The 26,570-nt window shown below is 36.9% G+C and overlaps 1 protein-coding gene across 2 annotated transcripts in view; it reads right to left on the bottom strand.

Annotated features, from left to right (window-relative positions):
- The window catches only part of MS3_00004491 (uncharacterized protein), a 31,239-nt gene extending 10,070 nt beyond the window's left edge, over positions 1-21,169 (bottom strand). For both annotated transcript variants that reach the window (XM_051212412.1, XM_051212413.1), the window contains exons 1-8: positions 20,886-21,169; positions 19,317-19,481; positions 15,654-16,084; positions 7,362-7,470; positions 5,184-5,469; positions 4,248-4,381; positions 2,370-2,796; positions 1,005-1,387 (exon numbers count right to left, since the gene is read on the bottom strand). In XM_051212412.1, the coding sequence (XP_051072595.1) occupies positions 1,005-1,387; positions 2,370-2,796; positions 4,248-4,381; positions 5,184-5,469; positions 7,362-7,470; positions 15,654-16,084; positions 19,317-19,427 (1,881 nt within the window). In that variant the 5' untranslated portion in view covers positions 19,428-19,481; positions 20,886-21,169. The remainder of the gene's footprint in view (positions 1-1,004; positions 1,388-2,369; positions 2,797-4,247; positions 4,382-5,183; positions 5,470-7,361; positions 7,471-15,653; positions 16,085-19,316; positions 19,482-20,885) is intronic.
- Between the last annotated feature and the right edge of the window lie 5,401 nt (positions 21,170-26,570).

Below are 26,570 nucleotides of genomic sequence, written 5' to 3'. Positions count from 1 at the left end.
CTATGATCAAATACTAATAACCTACGGATATCCTCTACTCTTACCGGCCACGTTTCACTGCCATAAAGTAGGATGGAACGCCTACCCTGACAAATATGTGAATCAGTTTCAGTTAGAACATCAAATAAAAAAAACAAAAAATCAGAGTATTAGAAGTAGTGATGGCAATAATGGTAACAAGGAAGACTAGGGACAGACAATATGATTTGAGAGAAAAATATATGTGAGATAAAACTCAGGATCTAATGAAAGACAAATGTGAGTTCATCTGCGAAGATTAATTTAATGACGCATATTCCAGTTTACATTAAATGTAAAGCATGAAATTGTTGACAAAATTTTAAAGATTAGTTATCAAATCAATTCCGAATTTCGGACCATTTCATTTAAGATGAATAATCACATAAGCTTATCAATCAGAATCCACTGAAGAAGTTTGCATCTCCTTACATGGGTTAGATAAATATTCAGTGACTTCATGGACTGTAATAATGTGATTGATGCCAAAATATATGCTAAGGGATAAAACAATTTGTAAATATCTAATTTAAACTTAACAACATAAGGTGAACACTAAAAGAATAACTGTTAATAAAAACAATTGACTGACTAGTGACTAATTTTATATTTATCTAGCCTATTATACTGATCGAACGCTATCAATCAAGTTGTAGCGTGGTCACTAATTTAAGCGACTTAACATCTCATGCACAATGTTTTGATCTTAGGAGGTTGGAGGTAGTCTGGAAAGAATTACGTTTGATTTAGGTTTCATGCTAGTTGTCATTCGTCACCAACGCGTACCTGCAATCTTGTGGGGGCTGGTGCTCCGGCGTGGATTTTAAACCTGGGTTACCCAGTTTCATAGTCTAAGTTGTCACCATTGAGCAATTCGGATTGCTACTAACCTGTAGGGATGAGATATTTACATTGATTGATCACTGAGCAAAGAACAATATCATGCATAGTCTAAGTGTATTAATAAATAATCAAAATTAAGTTACTTGTAATACGATCATTTCAGGCAGCTTCATCAAACGAATCCAATCTATGGGAGTGATGTTATGGACTTCACTCTCACGGTTGCTATCATCATCACAAGGATCGACATGTTTTTCAATGAGAAAAGAATTTTCACGTTCTCCTTCAACAATATCAGCATCGATTATTTTGCTATTAACATTATCACTTGTGTTTTCATTGTTGTTGTTTACTTGTACAGGTATATCAGTAGGTTGTTTTTGCCCACCATTATGATTATCGACATCACGTAATAACGGCTTATAGTATTTAAGTAAATTGTTTAAAAAGTACACTGTATTTTCAGTGAATGTAGGAGTTAATAATTGAAATAATTTATCCGTCAGTTGATAAGATGATTTATTCCCTAAATAAAACATAGAAAGAGAAATGTTTGTGAGAATGAAATCTGATTTATTAGAAAAGAACACTTAAATTTTATCCGTTTTTCCTAATGATAAGGTGATTTTAAGAACTCCTTAACATGTAGTATGGTGATTAGTATGTGAAGGGATATTTGTTTTCAATGTCTACCTGGTATATGAGTTCTACATTATTTCTCTATAATGATCATTTGTAATTACAATTTAATTATTACTGTTGAAAAGCGAACTGACTAGAATGTTTGTAATTCATAACGATTAAAGCGATAAATAGGATGATAAAGTTACTTAATGTTAGCAATAATATCTTAAGTAACACTGAAACATTCATCAATCATAATACCTGATATAGTGCGCCAATGAAAAATCCTTTAATGACAAGCGCATGTGATTAATGAAAACATGGTTTTATTTCTCTTTCTCGCTTTATATATATGCTTGTGATTGTGAATGGGTTTAACCCAATGAACTAAATTCTCTACTCTTAGTCTTCACAATGAGTAGCAGGTTGGGGGCTTGAATTGCGTATAAGGAGTTTATGTATCTGTATCAGACTCGGATACCATACGTCATAACAACACTAGTAAAGAAAAGTTTTTTTTGGATACTTTAGGAAATTCTTGAAGACGGGTTTCTTGTAGAAAGAAATAAACAGATAAGTCTCTGTATTTTTTAAACGTGAGTTTAATATAAATGTACAGTTTTAATATACCCATGGGGTTCTGTAATAACGATATATTACAACGGATTCATTATAAATTAATCAATTCTTCAAAATATCCAACAGCTTAGATTTATAACAAAAATATTGACACCGATATCTGTGCAAACACTTATAACAGGTACGAAGATTTCATCTTAAAATGATTATAATACTAACTATTTGATTTAATGATGGATATTTTGTCGCTACTCACTACTTAAACTAATACTATATAAGCGAATAAATTTTTTAAATGTGATTACCTGCATTAATCTCAGTGAAGCGATTTGACCGAAACCAGAGGAATAATAAATTCAATGCAATTAATAATTCCAGTTTACATGCTGCTATGTCAATTTTATTATTATCATTAGAAGTAGGATGAATGTTTGCAGTCGAAGAAACAAGTAAGGTGGAATTATCATCCTTATTGATCGAATTATTACTATTATCATTGTTGACATCGTCGTTGTTACTAACATTGGTGATTGTTTCATCATTTGGTATGGTACTTGAAATCTGTTTATTTAATGATACTGTTTCTGATGTAATACCAACTATACTTGAAGTAATCCAATTAATTAAATAAATCGTTAAACATAAGAGTAGAGCGGTGCCCGTTTGATATTCATTCAGCATAAAAGATTTTCCATCTATTGTTTGAAATGATGATAGATTTGATTTCGTGTCCTAGAATTGAGAAATATATATAATAGTATTATTGTAGTGAACAAGAACTCAGTGGGGAAACGGATTTATTTTTTAATGAAAAATTACACAATGGCTTAGTAAAATATGAAAATCCTATATTAAATACATCATTTGCACATCTTCTTTGCGTTATCCTTGACATACCTCATTATTCCTCCAATTCTGTTGTTCTTTTGATTCCTCTCCTATTTGCTTTATGTTCTCTTCAATTCACTCTTCTGCTGCCAGAAATTCTAATTCAGATTGCGGCCACATACTGCTTATGTCTGTCAGTATAAGTAGCATACACCACATAATCATAGATGTGTTCGAGACATTACCCGGGTGAGTAATGTTGAGATTAGATGCAGAGTAATAAATAAGAAATGGTAAGTCAGTTTATGAGGTTTTGAGTCTTTGTTGAGTGAGGTCGTTGAGATATGTATCATCTATGCCCAACCACCTACATAGACGCACGATGTTTGGTGGTGTGGAAGTTGGTTGGAAGAAAGCTTAGAGAAATTAAATCAAGATGTGGAATTAGTTCATGAAGTCGTTGGACTGAGCCGTGTATGTAGATACGGACTGTTTAGTCAGAGTCCTTTCGATTATCGCAACTAATGGTTGGAAACACTAAATGACATTGTTCTGGGTCGGTAGAAATGTCTCAGATGAATTTCCTGTTCGTTTTAAGATGCTCATGCTTTTTACCCTGCCAACTCATAGTTTATTTTAGAACCAAATTACCTACTTCTAATCTTTACTAATACTACTTCTACTACTATGGTATTTGTGTTGATAAACTAATCTAGCTGTGTTGATGTGATGTAACGACTTAAACCAATACATACGTGTCTGAGCCTCTACACTGCTTATAATAACCAAATGTTATCAAAACAAACGCACACATTGAAAGTGCTATTGTAGTGAAGTAGAACGTAGGTGACGACAACCGATTATCTTTAGCACAAAGTTACAGTTACTTGATAAAACAGAAAAACCATACGCCAATACTTCACTTGCAAAATGTTCATTAATTGTCTCAAACTTCATTGTTCCTACATTTCCATACCAATTACTTTCTGTTCCCATTCTCTTCCTGACTAGCGTTATATACTACTTACGTCGACATAAGTAGCACACACCACACTATGATATAAATCGGATGAAATACAACGAAATAGAAATATAAAAAAATGAGTCAGCTGTAGAACTTCGGTTCCGAGGACCCTCATAGAGGTTTGGAACAATGGAAACAGAAAAGGGGAAGTATTGCAACCGATAAGTATTCTTGTACGATAAATTTTGTGAAACGAAGTTTTTACTACCTCAGCTCGTATATACATTGGAGAGATTGCGTATATGAAATTCAGTTAACGGAGTCAACACATTATTACTATGAAAGCAGAGAACGAAATCACCGTAAAAACAGATAAAATAAAACAACTTACTGATAAGTATTGGTCAGTTAAATAGAAATGAATACACAATATACGTATCAACTGATTTTTGTTCAATTCTACTCTATTCCAGTTGTTCATATTTTCGAAAAGATCATCAGCCATTTTTATCAGTTTGACAGGATCTAATATGGTGCGAGTAAAAGAAATAAATTCTGAAAAAAAGTATTGCCTCCAATTGTGAGGTCATATGCATAGAAGAACATTGAGAATTAAAATGCTGAACAACAAAACTATATGTAGTAAGAAAACGATTGAATTATTGTCTGTCCTATCCATAAAACACTTTTTAGGGTATCTGTCATTACACTTTGTAATTAGGGCGGCCAAACCAAAACGTGGCATCAGTGCTTGAAGTCACTAACTTCTAGTCTGAGCCATGTTGGTAGATGCAGACTACTTGGTTGGGGTCCGCGTGACTATCGTAACCAATGGTTGGAGACTCTTGGTGACATGGCTCAGAATCGATCACAATGGCGTCGGTGTATACACTCCCTGTCTTCCCTTAAACTAAGAGATTAAAATCGCTTCATATCTTTCTTTCTACGAACCAATTCTTTCTTCTTGTACTATATCTCTATATGCAGTCTTTCTCTTATATATTACCATCTTTGACCTAATCACTGCTATGAATCCGGTGTTCATCTTGTTGTGCTGATGCGGTATGGCAACCTGGACCGATGCACATATGTGCCTGGTCCTACGTTGTAGCTGACTGACTGACTTTGTAATTAAAAATAATTACTGTATCGAAAGGACGATGTAGGGACATACTGATGGTCAAAATATTTTAAACTGTTTTACACACCAGAAAGTCGATATTTCACGGGTGGCAAAACTTAATCAGTAGTTTAAACATCTGATAACATTAGCAGTGCAATTTGTGTGATTTATTACGTAATAAAAATAATAAGTTATACTATGTACCTGTATGCAAATGGAGTGCTGCATAAAACTGTATAAGTGTTCGTATTCGTTGATTGGTAAATTTTGGCCAGCGTTTTGCACTTAATATTACATCTTTCATTGAATCAGTATGTAGTTTCTCATGATTATTATTATCATTAAAACATATAGAAGATAAATCAAATGACTTATAATAGTCCAACAATACATTCGATAAATTATTCATAGAAGCAGGAAATGAATGTAGACATGCTAGTGCACGTATATAGTAATAAAATAAAGCATCCATACATCTTCTAGGTAAAGGCTAGAATTTAAAAAAATATATATATACGGAAACAAGTTTATAAATAATATTAAGAAATACTGACAGTTTATGTCATTAAATTGTATTGTTATTCCTTAAACTTATATAACAGTTTGTAAGGTACCTTATTGTTTCATACAAACTAGAACAAACCAGCAATCATGATCGATTTAACAGATGCAGATGCATCCATTCGTTATATTAATTTAGATCTTGAGTTCCAGTATCTCTTTATATATACCTTTTGTTATATCCTAGTGAAGATTAAATTACGAGTAACTGCTGAAAACTATTTATGAACTAAAATTATACATATATTCTAATCGTATAACTTAAGAAACTAAACTATATATTTATATTCCTCTTATTATAAGCTTTTATTTGACCTATTGGTTACTGTTATATGATTTACTATTCTCAAGTTATTCTCAATCCATTAGTCACAGTTTCTCACAATCACAACCACTATTTGGCTTGATATTGTACAAATATTACTTTTTCTTTTATGGTGTGATGTGGTCTGATTTTGCTTGTATATAAACCAAATTTGTTTGAAATATACGATTCCATATAACGGAGACTTATATTTGCGTTCTGGACTGAATCGACTGGGTTAGGCGAAAAGCTGCTATCTCAAGGGACCAATAAGGAGTCTAGGCTGTTCGTATTGGTCCGGTCAATAAGTCGATGACTCTAATTGGCGATATCATCTCGTGATCTATTAACAAGGGCCACAGCGTTATAACACATTTCCACTTTATCCTTTCGAATAATATTCATAATGCTCAGTCTCTCTCATTGATATTAGTGATGCAATACTTTCAGGATTTATCATGTTAATTTCATCTAGTGCTAATATTGTATGGGGACTTGAGCCAAAGCACATATGTACCAGGCTGTTTGTTGATCATGACTGATCGACTGACTAAAAGCCTCATTCTTGATGGTGTACTTGTGATTTGTCTTATTAATACTGGCCATTTTATTGTTTACATATATGACTTAGATAATGATAAACTTTGATTTGTTGTGGGATGACTATGAAGAACACTTCTTACAGATATGTTATTTGTTAAGATTTAATTGCTTGTTTGTCTACTAATCACCGTTCCTTGTTGGTTCTTTTGAACTATCCTAAATTCTTATTCTATATTTGGTATATTTCACAGTAAGATGTATCATAAAACTGGACATTTAGGGAAATTCCAATTACATCTGTATTTACAGTAGTACATCTTTGTAGATAATTTATTTTACTTTTACTTACAATTCTGGAGTTTTAGAAGGTCACTTATATTTTATCTTGGAATTATCCGATAAATCTGACTAAATATGCAAACCCTCATTTTAGTCGTGCCATCAACTTACATGTAACATTGTTTCTTAATAAATAGTGAGAAATAAGTTTTCCAAGTCTTAACTTTGATATATTCTGCAAAAACTCTTCGGATGATAGAAAACAAACGATTGAATGGTATGCCTATGTTCATATTCCGATTTCAAACTTAATATACAATTAACTCTTTAGTTGAAAGTCAATCACAAATAGATAGTTTTGGAACTCATTCTGAAGTTCAAATGAACAACCATGCCTAATGGGAACTGTGTCAAGAGTAAGACTGTTCTTCCACACTACAGACATTGAATGATTGTTGGTCTACGCTGTGACTCGATTGAAGCAAACAATATACACCACTAGATTTCAATTCAGTGTTCCAGAAGTAGAACTTGGCAATCATACGTATGGACTGCTTAGGAGTCTGAAAATAAGACGAAATTTTCACCTAGTGCTCCAATGTTTTAAAACTGCGACGAAAATTAATTACAAATTAAATATTTATTTAACAGTTTGCAAATTCTACACAAATATGTAAAAGAAGATGATTAACTACCTTAGTTGCTTCTAAAATAGCTAACTGGTTGAAAGAATGACCAGAATCAGGGTGTACAACCCAAGACCAAAGGTAATAACCAGCGGCAACATTTGGCTGTTGACGGTACCTGAAAAAATATACATCTTGAGAGATTAGATTACAAAAATAAAATATAGCGCCAGAAAGATCTGTTTCACGCAAATTAATAACTCCCAAACCCGTACAATTGTAAACATATACTTTTTTCGTAATGTTGATTGACGATATGTTTGTTGATGATAATAATTAGTGAACATGGAACTAGGAGCAATCTAGGAATAATAACAGTAGTGGTTAAATATTCATCAAGAATTTCATAGAATTTACATAAATATGAATAACCATGAAAGTGGGTTGTGAATAAGATGAACCCTAGGATTGAAGTGAAATGAACTCGAAAATATATGAGAAAAGAAGCAAACTAATTATGACTAAAAAGCGTCAAGATAACAGGAGAGGTAGATGAAGAGATTGCTTTGAAAAACTGAAGGTGAAGACTATGGCAGAAGAATCAGCTGAATTAATTTGCTTTGAACTCATAAATCTGGCTTTTCCAAATGGACAGGGGGAAGCTTCAACAATTCGGAAAAGACGAAAACTCACTGCCGTTGGTAACCTTACATCTACCTTGTATATGACTTTGAATAATGTGTTTCTGATCGAATGAGCCGTGTTTATGAGGTATTCGACTAATGAGCTTCCTACGAATGCACTTCAGCCTCTTTTCAAACGTAATAGATAATGTTAATGAACAACTTTAGAAAGAATGCACATCGAAATACCAATGTACCTAGCTCCCCAATATATTTTTCAGATGTGACAGCTTATCGGTTGGGTTAATAGTGAACATAGACCGGGTAAAAATAAACTAACATCAGATTTGATGCAAGAAATTTATTTCGAGGGCGTTTGAAGATGCATTTCTGTGAATCCTCTAAGGGTCACCTTTGAATTCGTGGATTTTAAAATTCCAGCTTGAATGTGAATTTCTTAGAATAAACTAATCGTTATTTATTGTAAAACCATTCTTTATTTGCATACAATTATACATAAATATTCTGGAAATTTGGGACAGTCTTCTGACTGTAATCGACCTCGGGTGGGTTATCCCGGTGAATATAACACTCATCACTATATATATTATAAGCTAAACAAGAACTAGTTCAAAACAAGTCACTAGATGTAGTAGCTAGGAATTCCTGTTCTAAACACCAACTATCGGGAATAGACCTAAGAAAAAAGAATACAGGATAAGTTTGGTACTTACTGCTGCCGGTCATGATTGCAAGGGACATTAAATTTGTATGAATATGATTATCGGATATGACGTTTTAGATGGGCTACTGGGTATGTGGACTTAATGAACATTAATTTAAAAATGTGATGCTCAGTTTAAAAACTGTGAAAATGACAGCATTCGAGTAGTAAACGGAATATACCCATTAAGACATAAAATAAGAAAAAATCGGTTTAGCGAAGGGTTCTCTTTTCCACTAACTTGAAAGCCACACAATCGGAAATATATAATTATTTCTCAAAAAGATAATAATTATAATAATAGTAGTTTTAATACAATTTCGCCAGACACATTAACAGTGATGTGATAGAAATAAGGACAAAAATGTTATTTTTATTAAGGGAATTAATAATAATAAGAAGCAGTGACCATTCAGATTAAAATACCGAAGCTATATGTATCTTCAACTGCCTCTATTACAGTAGCCAACCTCAATGCCAATCACTCAATAGTAATCTTAACTATTGGATGACCTACTTTGACTTACAATTATTATTAGTCAAATATAATTCTCTTTTTTTATCTTTATGAACATATCTTTGTATTATTACTATTATTAATATTATTATTGGTTTAACATCGCTATTAATCTCCTGAATATACGATTCATCTAATTAACATTTACCGCACATTATTTTTTAATAATTTCATATAAATTTTTACACAATAGTCTTCCACTAAACATTTGAACTGATTTGAAATTGAACTAATATCCCTCTTAACCTATCTGATCCATATTTATTCTGATCATAAATCTCATAATTCCATTTAACGTATAAGCCTATTCAAGTTAACATTATAAATTCGTTATTTCAACATTAACAGTTTTATTGTATTCAACAATCTTAAATTCACATTCTATAATTCCAAACACTGTACTTTACCTTAAATCTGACCACTTTTTAGATCATTAATTTAGATATATAATTTTAAAACTCGAAGAGAATTTATTGAAAAGAATATTCTTCGTTCATATATCTGTGTTTTAAATTGATGGGGATTTTTAAACAACAATAATATTGTTTAATTCATTTTTGTATTGGTTATTTGATACTTCTTATTGATGTTAAGGACTACAATTGATCAGTTTTTGCTTATAGTAATAGTGCTATTGAGAGCTTAAATATTCATCATGAAGATAAATAAATAAATTATAACTGGAAAGGGAAGATTTAGTGTGATGATGAGATAAATTGTTGAAACTGAAATGAATACTCAAGCCTATTTTATCTTATCACAATGAACCTTCCTTTTCTAACGATAATTTCTTTAATGAATATTATTATTTATTTATTTTAACACATAGATATTGGTACAAATAGGCACCAAATACATATGCGCCACACAGATCTCATTTGATATGTGTGAGGGCTGTGATACTGCCCGGGTGCCCAAACCGAAGCAGGATAATGAATATTCAAGCTTTTAAAAACAATATTATTATTGGTTTTCTTAATAAAAATAACATTTTTATGCTTTTATTGGTTTTACCTGATTGTAATCGAGTTTAACTAAATTTTATCATAACTGTCATTGTAATTATTATCATTATGATTATATCTTCACCCTCCACCAAATGTCAGGACACCGCCATACTTATCAAAGGCCAACAATCGTAGTGTTTCTTGACATCAGGGCTGCCTTCGATTCGTTGGATAGGGCTGTTCTCTGGGATTGTCTATTGAAGAAGGGTGTGCCTGAGAAGTTTATTAACATCCTAAAAGCCCTATATACAAACACCTCAGGCAGAGTGAGGGCATACAACCACCTCTCTCCATTGTTCCATTCGAGCAGTGGGGTTAGGCAGGGTTGCCCAATCTCACCATTCCTCTTTAACTTTGCCATCGATGACATTCTGGAAACAGCTCTGATGCATGTAAGTAATGGTGGTGTGGATCTGTTGCCTGGAGAAAGACTTCTCGACTTTGAGTATGCGGATGATATTGTCTTACTGTGCGATAATGCCCAAGGCATGCAATTCGCACTTAATCAGTTGGCAATCAGTGTCCGTAGGTATGGTATGTGCTTTGCACATTCGAAGTGCAAAGTACTTCTACAAGACTGGCAGGATTCTAATCCTGTACTCACCCTGGATGGTGAGCAGATAGAAGTAGTCGAGAAGTTCGTGTATCTGGGTAGTTGCATAGGTGCTGGTGGGGGTGTGAGTGATGAGATCAATGCACATATAGTGAAAGCCAGAGCGACTTATGCCAATCTGGGCCACCTTTGGCGCCTTCGTGATGTTAGTCTGGCTGTAAAAGGTCGGATCTACAACGCGTCGGTGAGAGCAGTCTTGCTCTATGCTTGTGAAACCTGGCCTCTCCGAGTTGAGGACGTTAGACGACTCTCTGTGTTCGATCATCGCTGTCTCCGAAGGATTGCTGACATCCAGTGGCAACACTATGTCAGTAATGCAGAGGTTCGGCATCGTGTGTTCAGGCACAGAGATGATAATGCGATCGATGTCACCATCTTGAAACACCGACGTCGGTGGCTTGGACATGTCCTACGAATGTCGTCCCAGAGAATTCCACGTCGTGCATTATTTGCCGACTCTGGGACTGGTTGGAAGAAGCGGAGAGGTGGTCAGTGCATGAGATGGTGTCGTGGTATGAAAGAAAGCTGCAAAGGACTGGCTTCTGTCGGTCCTTCATGACTCCCTGGTTGGGCTCAGAGAGATGGTGCTACACAGTGGCTAGAGACGTAATCAGATATGGCTCAGAATAGAAGCCAGTGGCGATGCTGCTGTAACCTTCTTTTACTTTCTTCATAAAAAGTGGTTGTGTCTCCCTTAACTGAAAGATTTCTTCTGATTGTACCTTTCCGTTCCCTCATTGTTACTATTATTATTACTACACTACCTTACACCAAACTCCGCCTGGAGTCCCTCCGGGGGCTACTGCCGGTCCCAAGCCCGGATAAAGGAGGAGGGTTGGGCATGGGGTTAGCGTCCCCATCCCGTAGAAAACTAACTCGCTAAAAAAACGCTAACCAGAAAAAATTATTCAAACCTTTTAAACTCTGCCCTGGGAGTCAGAAGATCTTCATTTAGAAGAATTATGACGCCTCATGATGAAAGCCAAATCCCTTCGGAAGTTACGAGGCCGATGCCCCTTCTGACAACCAGAGCGACCATTTATTTAGGTACATGGAATGTTCGTACAATGTGGGACACCGGAAGAGCCTTCCAGATTGCTGCAGAAATGAAAAGATACAACCTAGAGGTACTTGGGATCAGTGAAACACATTGGATACAAGTTGGACAACAACGACTAACTACGGGAGAGCTCCTGTTATACTCCGGCCATGAAGAAGAAAATGCACCACATACACAAGGAGTTGCATTGATGCTGTCCAAACAAGCGCAAAATGCGCTTATAGGATGGGAATCTCATGGACCAAGGATCATCAAAGCCTCGTTTAAAACAAAGAAAGAGGGCATTTCAATGAACATCATCCAATGCTATGCGCCTACCAACGACTACAATGAAGACGCTAAAGATCAATTCTACAATAGGCTGCAGTCAATAGTCGAGAAGTGCCCAACAAAGAACCTGACCATTCTGATGGGAGATTTCAATGCCAAGGTTGGAACGGACAACACTGGATATGAAGACATCATGGGACGACACGGACTGGGAGAAAGAAACGAAAATGGTGAGAGATTTGCAAATCTATGTGCCTTCAATAAGCTGGTCATAGGCGGCACCATATTCCCACATAAACGCATACACAAAACCACATGGACTTCACTGGATCACTCTACACAAAACCAAATCGACCATATTTGCATCAACAAAACGTTCAGGAGGACTATAGAGGACGTGAGAACCAAGAGAGGAGCTGATATAGCATCAGATCATCACTTACTGGTCGCCAAGATGAAATTGAAACTCAAGAAGCACTGGACAACGGGGCAGACAGTATCACAAAAGTTCAATACGGCCTTTCTCCAGGATACTAACAAACTCAACAAATTCAAGATAGTCCTCAGCGACAAGTTCCAGGCCTTTCATGATCTACTCAATGGAGAAGGAACTACTGTGGAGAGCAACTGGAAGGGGATCAAAGAGGCAATCACTTCAACATGTCATGAGGTTCTGGGTCACAAGAAGCACCACCACAAGGAATGGATCAATGTTGGTACACTGGATAAGATTCAAGAAAGGAGGAACAAGAAGGCAGCGATCAATACCAGCCGAACAAGAGCAGAAAAAGCCAAGGCACAAGCTGAATACACGGAAATAAACAAACAAGTGAAGAGGAGCATCAGAACCGACAAACGTAAATATGTGGAAGATTTAGCAACGACGGCGGAAAAGGCTGCAAGAGAAGGAAACATGAGAAAACTGTATGACACGACAAAGAAACTCTCTGGAAATCGCCGCAAACTAGAACGACCAGTGGAAAGCAAGGAAGGCCAGGTAATCACCAACATTGAAGAGCAACAAAACAGGTGGGTAGAACACTTCAAGGAACTCTTGAATCGACTAGCCCCACTGAACCCACCCAACATCGAAGCAGCACTCACAAACCTCCCAATCAATGTTGGCCCACCAACAATTGAAGAAATCAGCATGGCCATCAGACAAATCAGGAGTGGCAAAGCAGCAGGACCGGACAACATCCCAGCAGAGGCACTAAAAGCAGACGTAGCGGCAACTGCAAGGATACTCCACATTCTCTTCAATAAGATTTGGGATGAGGAACAAGTACCAACAGACTGGAAAGAAGGACTTCTGATCAAAATACCGAAGAAAGGCGATCTCAGCAAGTGTGATAACTACAGGGGCATCACTCTTCTCTCAATACCGGGAAAAGTCTTCAACAGGGTATTGTTAAACAGGATGAAGGACTGCGTAGACGCCCAACTTCGTGACCAACAGGCAGGATTCCGTAAGGATAGATCGTGTACAGACCAAATCGCAACTCTACGGATCATTGTGGAACAATCAATTGAATGGAATTCATCACTCTACATCAACTTCATTGACTACGAAAAGGCATTTGATAGCGTGGACAGAACAACACTATGGAAACTTCTTCGACACTACGACGTGCCTCAGAAGATAGTCAATATCATACAGAACTCATATGATGGATTACACTGCGAAATCGTACATGGAGGACGGTTGACAAAGTCGTTCAAAGTGAAGACCGGTGTTAGGCAAGGTTGCTTACTCTCACCCTTTCTCTTTCTCCTGGTGATCGACTGGATCATGAAGACGTCAACGTCTGAAGGGAAGCGCGGGATACAATGGACATCTAAGATGCAGTTGGATGATCTAGACTTCGCAGACGATCTGGCCATTCTATCCCAAACGCAACAACAAATGCAGGAGAAAACGACTAGTGTAGCAGCAGCCTCAGCAGCAGTAGGTCTCAATACACACAAAGGGGAAAGCAAGATTCTCCGATACAACACAGCATGTACCAATCCAGTCACAATTGACGGAGAAGATTTGGAAGATGTAAAAACCTTTACATATCTGGGCAGCATCATTGATGAACACGGTGGATCTGATGCAGATGCGAAGGCGCTGATCGGGAAAGCAAGAGCAGCATATTTTCAACTGAGGAACATCTGGAACTCAAAACAACTGTCTGTCAACAAACCAATACCAAGTTCAGAATTTTAAATGCAAATGTTAAGACAGTTTTACTGTATGTAGTGGAAATCTGGAGAACTACGAAAGTCATCATCCAGACGATACCGGTATATATTAACAGTTGTCTACACAAAATACTTCGAATCCGTTGACCAGACACTATCAGCAACAACCTACTGTGGGAGAGAACAAACCAGATCCCAGTGGAGGAAGAAATCAGGAAGAAGCGCTGGAAGTGGATGGTACACACATTGAGGAAAGCACCCAACTGTGACACAAGACAAGCCCTCACATGGAATCCTCAGTGTGAAAGGAAAAGAGGAAGACCAAAGAACACATTACGCCGAGAAATGGAGATAGACATGAGAAAAATGAACAAGAATTGGATGGAACTAGAAAAGAAGGCGTAGGACAGAGTGGGTTGGAGAATGCTGGTCAGCGGCCTATGCTCCATTGGGAGTAACAGGCGTAAGTAAGTAACCTTACACCAACCTCTTCGTTATTGTTCTCTTTTTTTCACGCTCCTTACCTTTTTTCCTTCTCTTCGAATTCTCATTGTTTTGTGTGGCGCATATATATTGGCGCTCTCTTGTACCAATATTTATGTGTTCAAATAAAATAAAATAAAATAGAATCAGAACTCTCTCTTATTTTAACATTCGAATAAACTCAATTTTTAGCAAATTACTGTTTAATGTTTGTACAAAAACATTATTTTTCAATGAAGGGATTAAACTCTACTAGGTAAAACAAACAAGTATGTAATCAAGTTTGATTAAATTATCAAACTCAAAACTGTCAGTATAAATACTAACAACGACATCCGAAGGACTTGTATAAATCAGGGGAAGATAGAGTGGGATAATTGAAAAAGAAAGACAAATTGAATGAACTAATAGGGAAAACTGTTAAGGATATAAAGCTGAATACCAGTGATTTTATGAGTAATATTGTTGAATATTTATTTTATTGTGTTTTTGATTCACGCACAACAGGTTGTGCATATTGTCACGAAGTAAAAAAGTGCCTAACAAATCATAAAAGCACTACGTCAAATGTAATCAAGTTGTTGGACCTATCTAGTTAATGTTATGCATATAAATAGAAAGAATAATGAGCATTTCATTTACCAAACTTTTGTTAACTAATCCTAAGATTAAAGTAAATATTGAGAAAGCTTTTCAAACCACTTCTTCATACTACAAATGTAGGCAAAATGCGAATAATCTCCGTCAACTACGTTTAAAATAGATTTACTATGTGAAAAGTTTACAAACTGTTTAGTCGCTTAAATGAAGTTAAGATAGTTGTTAGATATATGGTTACTGAAAAAGCACAATTAGAAAGCATGACATATAGACTAACCGTGCAATATCTCCAAGATGAACTAAACAGTGATGTACTAGGTAAATAACAGCTGCTTCTTGATCCAAACAGTGAATATTAGAATTTTGGTTAGTAATCACATTAATTTTTTCTTTTTCGTTTTCTATTTCGTCGGGGTATTTTATATCTTGGCCGCTGATTTTACTGTTTTCTACACTTGAGGAAACTGTCACAATCTCTGACGGAAGTCGATCACCTCTAGATAGTATACGTGGTACAATAACATTTGTGTCTGATTCTTGTGTGATTGATAAAAATTTGTTTGATTCAGTATCTTTCATTCTTTTACTGCATGTTTTGTTGGCAGAAAAAGTTGCCAGATCTAGATCAAGGTAATCGGAAACATGTTTCCCCTTCTTATTATTCTCTGAGTCTAACATGCCGTCGACGCTCGCAAGGATACCCAGTATCTGTGTCGACAGAAAACAGAACAAAAAGAGGAAACAAATAGCAGTGATGGGTTGACAAGATGGTACCGTATGACGAACGAAATGAGCATAATAACAATTAATATTAGTGATAACTCCGCCCGGGGATCCTGCCGGTCCCAAGCCCGCATGAAGGAGGATGATTAGGCATGGGGTTAGCGATCCCATAACATAGGAAACTAACTCGCTAAAAAACCATTAACCAAAAGAAAATAGTTGAAACCGATATGGATAATAGGCGTTTTGGGAAAATTAAACCATATTTAAATTAATCTGCTGTGTCATCGAATAAAAAAGTAAATAGGATCCAGCGAAAAAATTTCCTTACCTAAAAGTTCACTTATAAAATCAGTACACTCGTAATTATAGTTATTTGACCAAGCATACTTACTTTAAATGTGCTGTTATTAGGGACAGAAATTAATTACATGAACGATAGGTGTATGAGTTTTAAAAAAAGATGACAAGATCTGGAATAAATTTAACACTATTCATAACTCCGCTTGCAGCCCTTCTAGGGCTACCGACAGTCCTAAGCCCGGATAAGGTAGGAAAGTTGGGCATGTGATCAGCAAACTCATCCCGTAGTAAGAAATCTTGTTAAAGAAGCGCTAACCAGAAAAAAATGTAAACCATTTAAACTCTGTCCTTGGAGTTGAACAATCTTCATTTTGAAGAATGGTGACGCCTTATAGTGAAACTCGAGATTCTTCGGAAATTACGAGGTCGATATTCCTTCTGACAATCAGAGAAACAAGTAACATAGACATAAGAATGTTCGGACAGTGTAGGAGATTGAGGGGACCAGTTAAATAGCTGCGGAAATGAGGAGATAAAACTTGACAGTGCTAATTATAAACGAAACCCATTGGACACAAGCTGGACAGAAAAGATTACATTTGAGAGAGAGGCTGTTTTACCCTGGTCGTGAAAAAGAAGCTTCGCGCACCGATGATACTCAAAGCACCTACAGAATGGGAATATCATGAACCCAGGATCATCAAAACATCTTTCAAAACAAAAAAGGGAATCACAATGAATGTTATCCAATGTTATGCGCCCACCAATGACAGCAACGAAGATGATAAAGATCAGTATTATGAGAGGTTGCAGTCATCATAGAGAAGTGCTAAGGAAAGCAATTGACCATCATGATGAAAGAACTAACCGGCCGTTGGAATGGGCAACAAACGGTATGAAGATATCATGGGACGATATGGACTGACTAGGAGAAAGGAACGAGAATGGTGAGAGATTTGCAAATCTATGTGCATTCTTGAAATAGTTATAGGCAGCACAGTATTCCCACACAAACGCATACAACAAACTATATGGGTCTCACCGGATCATAATACACAGAACCAGATAGATCATATTTGTGTCAATAAATAATTCAGGAGGTCAATGGAAGACTTGAGAACCAGGAAAGGAGCTGACGTTGCTTCAGAACACCACTAGCTAGTGATTGCCAAGGTGAAATCGAAGCTGAAAAAAATACTGGGCATCTGGGGAGACGGCAGTACAAAGGTTCAACAAAGCCTTTCTTCGACATGTTGACAAACTCAACTAATTCAAGATAGCTCTCAACAACAGGTCCCAGCACTACAAAATCTCACAAAGGAAGAAACTATGATGGAAGACAAGTAGAAAGGGATCAAAGAAGCACTACCTTCAGCGTATCGGGAGGTGCTGGACCACAACAAGCATCATCGTAAGGAAGGGATTTCAATAGAAGCACAGGACAAGATTCAAGAAAGGAATAACAAGAAGACAGCAATTAACAGCAGTCAAAAAGGGACACAGAAAGAGATAGTCAGGGCACAAGCTGAATACACAGAAACAAACAAACAAGTAAAGAAGAGCGTTAGAGCTGAGAAGCAGAAGTACGTGGAAGAGCTAGCAGCGACAGCGGAAAAAGCTGCAGGACAAGGAAATGTGAGACAACTATATGACACAACGAGGATACTGGAAAGGAAATATGGTAAGAGTGTGAAAGCAGTAAGACCTAACAATATAACAGCCGAAACACTGAAGTCACACATAGAAACAACTGCAAACGTGCTTCACATGCTATTCAGACCAAATCGCCATACTACGGATCGTTGTTGAGCAATTTGTGGTTAGACGAAGAAAAGAAGTTGGTAATGAGCTTTCTGCTAACATATCTAGTTGGTACGGTACATGTAGTTCTCGTGAACAAGATGTTAAAATTTCCGATTAAATAACACCAAATCTGGATTTCTGTTAGTCCTCAAATAAATGATTTACAACATAAATCACAAAGGTATAAAGTACGATACACTGCACAGTATCAAATGCCCTGGTACGGCTGAGAGTGGGGAGTCCGCTCTCTCCCTAAATGCTCTCACGTGGCCACGCATATACAGCCTCTGCCAGAGAAGTCCTACTCACTGCCTTCTCGTGGCAATATTGTTGTTTACGAAATTGAGAGGACGAAAGACGAATGTCCGGCGCTTTAACCGGGTTGGTGGACATGGAGAAACCTCCTAGGGGAGTTGGAAAAGCCTGATTCCAAACCAATGGTGTATATGGGCTCCAGTATTCTGAAGGAACAAATGGCGTATGAACCAATCGTTGGTCACGGGCTACCATGGGACTGCATCTACTTATGATGCTCCACTGCCTTGTGGATCAGACCTGTAAGTTGAAGGCTCCGGGCGTGGCCCCCTAAGGAAACCACCTGTTTCGGTTTGGGCACCCAGGCAGTATCACAGCCCTCACACAAATCAAATGAGATTTGTGTGGCACATATGTATTTGGTGTCTCCTTGTACCAATATCTATGTGTTCAAATAATTACTTTTTTATTTTTATTTATTTTAATACGTCACAATCTCGTTCGACGAGTAGCAAGAATTTTCACTAGGACATCAAAGGGAAACTCAAATCCATGTTGTGACATTAAATTTTTTAGTTCTACCGCCTTCAAACGGCATTGCTGCTACGACAGAACTCCAAAGAGATCTTGTTCTTTAGTGTCGTTCAAATGGGTCGCTGCGATAACCAAAACCTGCCAATATGTCACGATAACTGCTCTTGGTCGGTTACGTTTCAATTACTGACAATAAATAGAGATAAAACGTGGATTTACGAATAGTCGAAATCGGCAAGTAACCATCCAACACCCCTGATCTTCATAAAAATTAGTGACAACCTTTTAGTTATAAATGATACAATATCCAGGACATTCTTACCACTTTAGGCCATGGAAGTTCAGAAATTGGTTGAAGTAATTGGTAGATAAGATTGAAATAGATGCCTGAAGCACGATCTAACAATAAAACCAATCGAAGTTTGAGCTCCATAGTAGAACATTTAAGAGATCCACTGTTTCCGGTACCGGATAAACGTTGGTTTAACTAGAAAAGAAAATTTCGGACGATTCATTTCAAGATAAAATAGATACTAGAATCAATCAGCTAACGACTTAAGTGCTCAGGTATTATATTAATGGAAAATAATAAATAGACGAAGTTAGGGAAATACTGGCAGAACCTTGAAATCCCAGTCGAGAGAATGAAATGGACAGGATGTATTACGTACGCTTGAATACTCCTGAGTTGATGCAGAATGTTGGCTAACATGACAGTTGGTTGGAAAATAACCAGAACTAGGTAAATCAAGGTATGGTACAGTTCTATGAGGATCAATAATTTGGTCCTTAAGGTGTAACACTAACGAAATACTTTTAATCAGCCCCCAAATGCCCTGGTACGGCCGAGAGTGGGGAGAGTCCGCTCTACCTCTCGAAATGCTCTCACATGGCCACGCGTATATAGCCTCTGCCAGGGAAGTTCTACTCACTGCCTTCTCGTGGCGGGGGTAATGTTTACAAAAATGAGAGGACGAAAAGCGAATGTCCGGCGCTTTAACCGGCTTCCAAACCAATGGTGCACATGGGCTCCAGTATCCTAAGGGAACAAATGGCATATGAACCAATTGTTGGTCACCGTTTTCCATGGGACTGCATCTCCTTACGACGCTCCACTGCCTTGTGGATCAGACCTTCAGGTCGAAAACTCAGGGAGTGGCCCCCTAAGAAAACCACCTGCTTCGGTTTGGGCACCCAGGCAGTATCACAGACCTCACGCATATCGAATGAGATTTGTGTGGCATATATGTATTTGGTGCCTCCTTGTACCAATATCTATGTGTTAAAATAAATAATAAATCAGTGTTTAGAGACTATGGGTGATATAGTTTAAAATAAATCCCGACGGCGTAGTTGCATACTTTCTCTGTCATTGTTCAGCCTTACTTATTCATCAGGAACTGTATTTAACGTGCCTTCATATGCACAGATGTTTGAATCAACTCTCATTCTATCCTCCTAACAGCGTCAACTTCTACTGTGTCGTAAAGTATGATACATATCTGTGCAACCTTTTACGGATGCTATCTATGCGTCACTTGTGGGAAACTCAAAGCGGACTGTCACGTGCACTAAGAACTGTCGACGCATAACTGTCAGTGAATTCCTTAAGACAATATCTACGATACTAAGATATTCTACAGTACCCGGAGCCTGATGATCTACAACCCAAACAAACAAGAATGGGGAGATAAAAGGGAACTTAGCAAAAGTATGGGCAACATAGCTTGAGAAAATTTGAAGTCAATACAGATGACATTGCAACTAAAAGTTACTTTCCTGACCAAAAATGAAATAAGCAAGTTTATTTGAATATTTAAGTCATCTACATGCACCTGGTCAATTTAAATGCCTATTTACACAAAATGATGAAAGATATTTGAAAGCTTACCAACGACTGTAGTGAGTTAATTTGAGTTTTATACAGAACATTCCACATTTCTAGCTCTATTTTATGTTCAACGGTGAAGAGAGGGAAACGTGTGATTAACTGAACAAAGCTACTCTGGATTCCTACAAAATACTCATCCTGTGTTGCAGCAGAACAGGTATCTGGTGGCTTTTTATCTATATAGGCTTTAAGGTCACACCACATTCGGTGAGGGTCAGGTTCGTTAGTCATAATTATGAGCTTATTGTAACGCAACCACACAAATATTGCACCACGTAGTTCATGTCCAATAGACAATAGCATTTGGAATGTAACGGGTAGCTGAAATATTATTTGTGTGAACAACAGGTAGATGGATTTATTCGAAAGCGCTAGTATCTGCTATGAGTTACTTTTGTTTTTGATGAGTCTGCAATGAAGGTGCGTACGGGAGATTATGTGTGGTGTTTTGCTGAAAACGTAGACCGCTCGAGGATGGACTTCGATTAAAAACCCTGAGGCACTTAAGTGACACTTTGTCCTAGTATGCAACCAGTTAGCAGTGTGCATCCATGTTCCCTCTCGCGAACTTTGGACTCAGGAGCTTCGGTGCTTACCAGTGACTAACTTCATGGGGAAATATCCAGAGTTCTGGTCATTATCTGTGACCCATGTCGAGTGTGGGGCAGCTATCTACGAAGAGCGATGGAAAACAGTCGCACAGTGTCGCGAATCGGTTGACGTTTGGTACACACACCTATGGGTGCCGGCTTGGTAGTCTAGAGATTAAACGTTCAGATGAAGGTTGAGAAACATGAGGCCATACTATCAGATGATCTAATCTTCTTTTAAAAACGCCGACCGATGGAGGTTTAATTACGTTCTAAGGTAATCAACCCCATTCGTTGGTGGTTTGATATGAAAATCAATAGTTAGCTGACAAGTAATTTATACTGGGCTTGTGAACGTTTCTAGAGTGTTCTCGTAAATCCTGTGTTTTGTAAAACAAGAAAAGTATGGGCATATCATATGCAACTTTATCCCTAAGTAATATAAAAACTGTGATCAAGTCGCCTATTGTTTTTCCAAATGACAAGGGAGATAGACCTGGTCTAGCCAGTCGAGCATCATACGGGAGCTTTGCGATTCTGGTAATCAGCTTTTCCAACAGCTCACTGTTTCTCGTTAGGCAGTAGCTAGCTGCTTGCATGCAATACCAGAGTTTAGGGCGAATGGATATTGCACACAAAGTCGAAAAAGTTTTAGCATCGACATAGCTAAAAGCTTTACGTATTGACCACAAGGTTCTAAAACCTTTTGGGGTTATCGCACGACAGTGAGTAGTAGTTTTGAAGTCTTGGCTAATGATGACTCCTAAGCCTGGACAACAAGTGGCTCAATGATATTTATCATGTATCTCTGTGTACCTTGATGACCAATATGCATCACAACACATTTGGAAGTATTTATCGGCAGCTGCCAAAGTTTGAAAACATTCAGGTAATTTCTGTGGGGCATTTCGAAGTTCCAGGCTATCACCTTTACTTCTTATCAATTTCCATAACTAGACATCGCCAGGATATAACAAGACCGACGACTATAGTAGACAAGGAGGGTCATTTTTATACAGGAAAAACAACAGGCCCTAAAGGTGTACCCTGAGGCACTCCGCTGAGTTTTGTCTCTCAGCTAGACAACTTTGAGTTAACCGATTTTCCTCGTTGACGCCTAGTTGAGAGTCCTTAATCTACATAAATAGGTTACTTTTTATCTCGATATTACTTAACTTATATAACAGTCCGTTGTGAGGAATTTCGTCAGTTTGTCAGTGTATGTCACACCCATAGATAACTTTTGATCCTTAGGAGCGCATCAACTTACACAGGCTACTAGCAGGTTTGTGAAACATGAGTAGCCCGTTTAAGGTCATGCTCCTCTTTAAAAAGAATCTGGTTTTCGTCGAGATACATAAACAACTCTTTCTCAATGATCTTTTCTAAAATTTTAACAACCAGGCTGTTGAGGTTTACGGACTGGTAGGTTTGTGTCTTGTACCTGTTATAAGGATAGGACTGAGCATGGTGTTCTTACAGTCTTCAGTTAATCGACCTCAAACTAAAGAGGAATTGAAACACATGCTTAAATGATTTGTGACAGGATTTTCCCCTTCCTTTAGTAATCTCGATAAATTCCATCCATAGATTTACTTTTATTTAGTTAGTTAACAGATCAGAGACATACCATTTTTTAATAGGCACAGTGTCCAGTGTGTGAAAGGATTTGTATGAATAGAAGTGAAAGACATCTCTACGGTATATATATTGCTAAAGTAACTTAAGAATACTTAAGAATATTTTGTGTATTCTGATCCTTATAGAAGATGAACTTTTACATTCATATTCTAATATATTCGGAGTTCACTCATCAGGAAGTTTGTCTTTCTTTTGAAGATTCGTTGTTCTATTGGAAAATGTCAAGTGTAACGACCGAACTGCCAGTATTCGGTTTGAACGCAGGACTGGCGAACCAAAATTTATTCGAATAGGTCAGACTAAGTTCTTTTGTGTAGCGTACCAAGCGTTTTCGAGATACTCGTATTAAATTACATCAAAACACAAGCTCCCTGCTTAATTTAAACTGTTATAATTTAGGGAATAGAACAAATTATATAAAAAATACAAAATACCTCGAACGGTGCAGCCTGTACTGTTTTCTTTAATGCAAAGTAGCGCGAAACAATAAAAGAAACAGTTAACACCAAAGTATTCGATACCTGAGGACCAATAAAAATGTTCCCAACAAGATGGGATCAAATATCTATCTGCAGGGATTATTATTCCTATTCACAAACATCTTATGGGTACATAATTGTTGTGAACGAACCATTTCGGGCTTCTTCGAAAATGCAACGATACACAAGTTTCAATGATGTTAGCATTATATTTCCCATATTTTAAAAAAGAGAGTAATAATAATAGAACGATAATAATAAATCAGTTTCTGTGTAATTCAGAATATTGAACTGATTTTAAAGAAGGAAAGGAAAAAAATTATTGAATAGAAATAAAGGGAACGTGAAATACGCAAATAGTTCAATAGGCGTGTTTATGAACACAGAACAAGAATAAACGACTATGTATGTATCAAAAACAAAATGGAAAATAATTAAGAAAAGATAAGTTATTATTGCCGTAAGATATGACGCTGGAATAAATTTTTGTGCGGTCATAGTTTGGAGTGGTGCTATGAAAGTCTAAATTAAGTAAAAAGGATGATGAAATATCAGTATTTATGAGTCATATATGCATAATGAAGATAAAACGAGTCTGAGAAGTTAATTTAAACGTAACACAAGTTATTGTCTTGATTACAAACTTCGTAATCTTAAGAATAATATTTATTTAGAAGGAAAAAGAGAGAGAAAAGAAGTGGACACCTAGTGAAAAGGTTCAACCATGATAATAACAATTGTGTAATAAATGTCGACCTCTAGAGCAAACCAACAATTTAGAAAAATAATATAAATCCTTTAGTATGTGGTGGACCAGAGGTTAAATACATTTAGATTTATGTAATAATATACAGAGTGAAACCAGTTATTAGTATAAACATTTGTGGAATAATAATTGGGAATGATGCTTCGAAAGTCACAATTGATTTCAAAGGACAATCAGAAATTAAATATGTTTAGAATGGTAAGAAGAGATAAAAAGAATATCTAATGTGTCGAGAGACCAATAATGATACTAATAACGGTAATAATGATAAATACGAACATAAGCAGACTTCATATATTAAGATGAATAGAAATAAAATAAAATAGACGTGAAAAGTTTCAAAGGTTACATTTTGCTTCTCAGTCAATCAGATGGATGACGGACCTTGCTCGTATAAATCATTATTAAAAACATTGATATTCAGTAGGTGACACGATCCACTTTCGGTAAGAAAATCATCAAGGAGACCTCTGAACCGGGTTGTTGTTTCACTGCAACGGAGGTTCACTCTCAATCTGTTCCACATGGTTGAGCAGCGAATAACGAAAAAATTCTGGCGCAAGTTCGTGTGGGTTCTTGGAATCGCTAGCATATTCTCTTTGTTGCGTAGGTTGTGGGATGATATCATAGAGTATGAAGGGGTGGATACCGAAGATTAGAAAATACCTTTAATAAGCCGGTAGATAAAGACAAGATTTAATTTGATACGTCTGATCCGACGAGGTTCTAATTTGAGTTGTTGACATCTTTGGTAATAGTCTTTGTTATCGGAATACCCCAGAACAGCTTTGGTGAACATTCTTTGAACACCTTCAATTTTAATCAGGTCATTATGTCTGCAACTACTGCAAACTAAAATACCATATTCAAGAATGGCTAAGATACATTTTCTGCATAATAATAATTATCTCGATTCGATATTATTGAAATTTATCATTATGAATCCGATGAGCTTTTTAGTTTGGGATACTGGATATGCAATGTGCTTAGAAAAGTTCGGACTGTTGATATATCTTAAACCCAGGTCACGAACAGTGTTGAGAGGTTTGAGTATATGTTTGTTTATAGTTTGATTTAAGTTAAGGCAGCGGCCAATGTGAGTAAATCCACTTCTTTCAACATTAAGTGGCGAATTCCACGAAACAGTCCATTCGTATAACTTGTTTATTTCTTCTTGGATTACCGCTGAAATATAGCTTTCTTTCGTGGGAGAAGAAAATGAATAAACTACTTTCAGGTCATCGGCAAAAAGGAAAGGCTTACCATACTGAAAGAGGGAACACACGTCATTGATAAAAAGGAGAAAGAGTAATGAACCAACCACACTTCCTTGTATAACCCCACTGGTTACATTCACAGGTTTAGAGTAGGAAGATCCAAAGCGAACGATTTGGCTACGCTCTTCCAAAAAAGATTTGAGCCAAGATAAAAGGGGATTCTGTACGCCAAATGAAGAGTTTTAAAAGAAGAAGTTTGTGTGAGACACTGTCGAAAGCCTTAATAAAATCGAAGTAAAGAATTATTACTGACTGATCAACATCTCTTTTCTGGGTAATTTGATCAAAAAACTCCAGGTGCGACGTGAAACATGAGCGTTTAGTCATAAACCTGTGTCGGGACTAGCCGAAAGTAAAAACGATAATAGCTGTTTGTGGATGACTTTTTCCATGGCTCTTGAGAGCACGGATGTCAAATTACTTGGCCTATAGTTAGTAATATCACTACGTGGTCCTGTTTTGAATCTAGGGGTGATAAGGGATGCTTTCCATACAGATGGATAGGTCCCATATTCCATAGATAGATTGAAAAGTTTCAAACAAAATAATGGAAATTCTCTACTTCCATATTTCACAAATGATGAAGGTATCCCGTCAGGTCCACCATCACAAGACTTTTTCAGGGCAGCTATGGTCTGCTTGATGTTGGAGGGTGTAAAATCAATTTTCGATAGATGTCTGGATGTCAGCATTGGAAATGTGTTGATGGAGTGTTCAGTTCCAGTTTTGTAGCACTGCTTGCTGAATTGTTCACACATAGTATTCGGGTCGTTACCAATGCTTCCGTTAACTATGAAGAATTTAGTCGTGGCAAGGGAATTTGACTTCCTGCGGGATTTAAAAGTCGAAGTATTGATAATTCTGGGCTTTTACTATGTAGAGCTTTGTTTTCTATATTCATAAAATACTTACGTTTAGATGAAGCATTTCTG

Source organism: Schistosoma haematobium, chromosome ZW (assembly GCF_000699445.3).
Source record: "Schistosoma haematobium chromosome ZW, whole genome shotgun sequence".
In the NCBI taxonomy this organism is placed as follows: Eukaryota; Metazoa; Platyhelminthes; class Trematoda; order Strigeidida; family Schistosomatidae; genus Schistosoma; species Schistosoma haematobium.
Note: the sequence above shows the minus strand (reverse complement) of the source record. Positions and strands in the feature narration are given on the sequence as shown.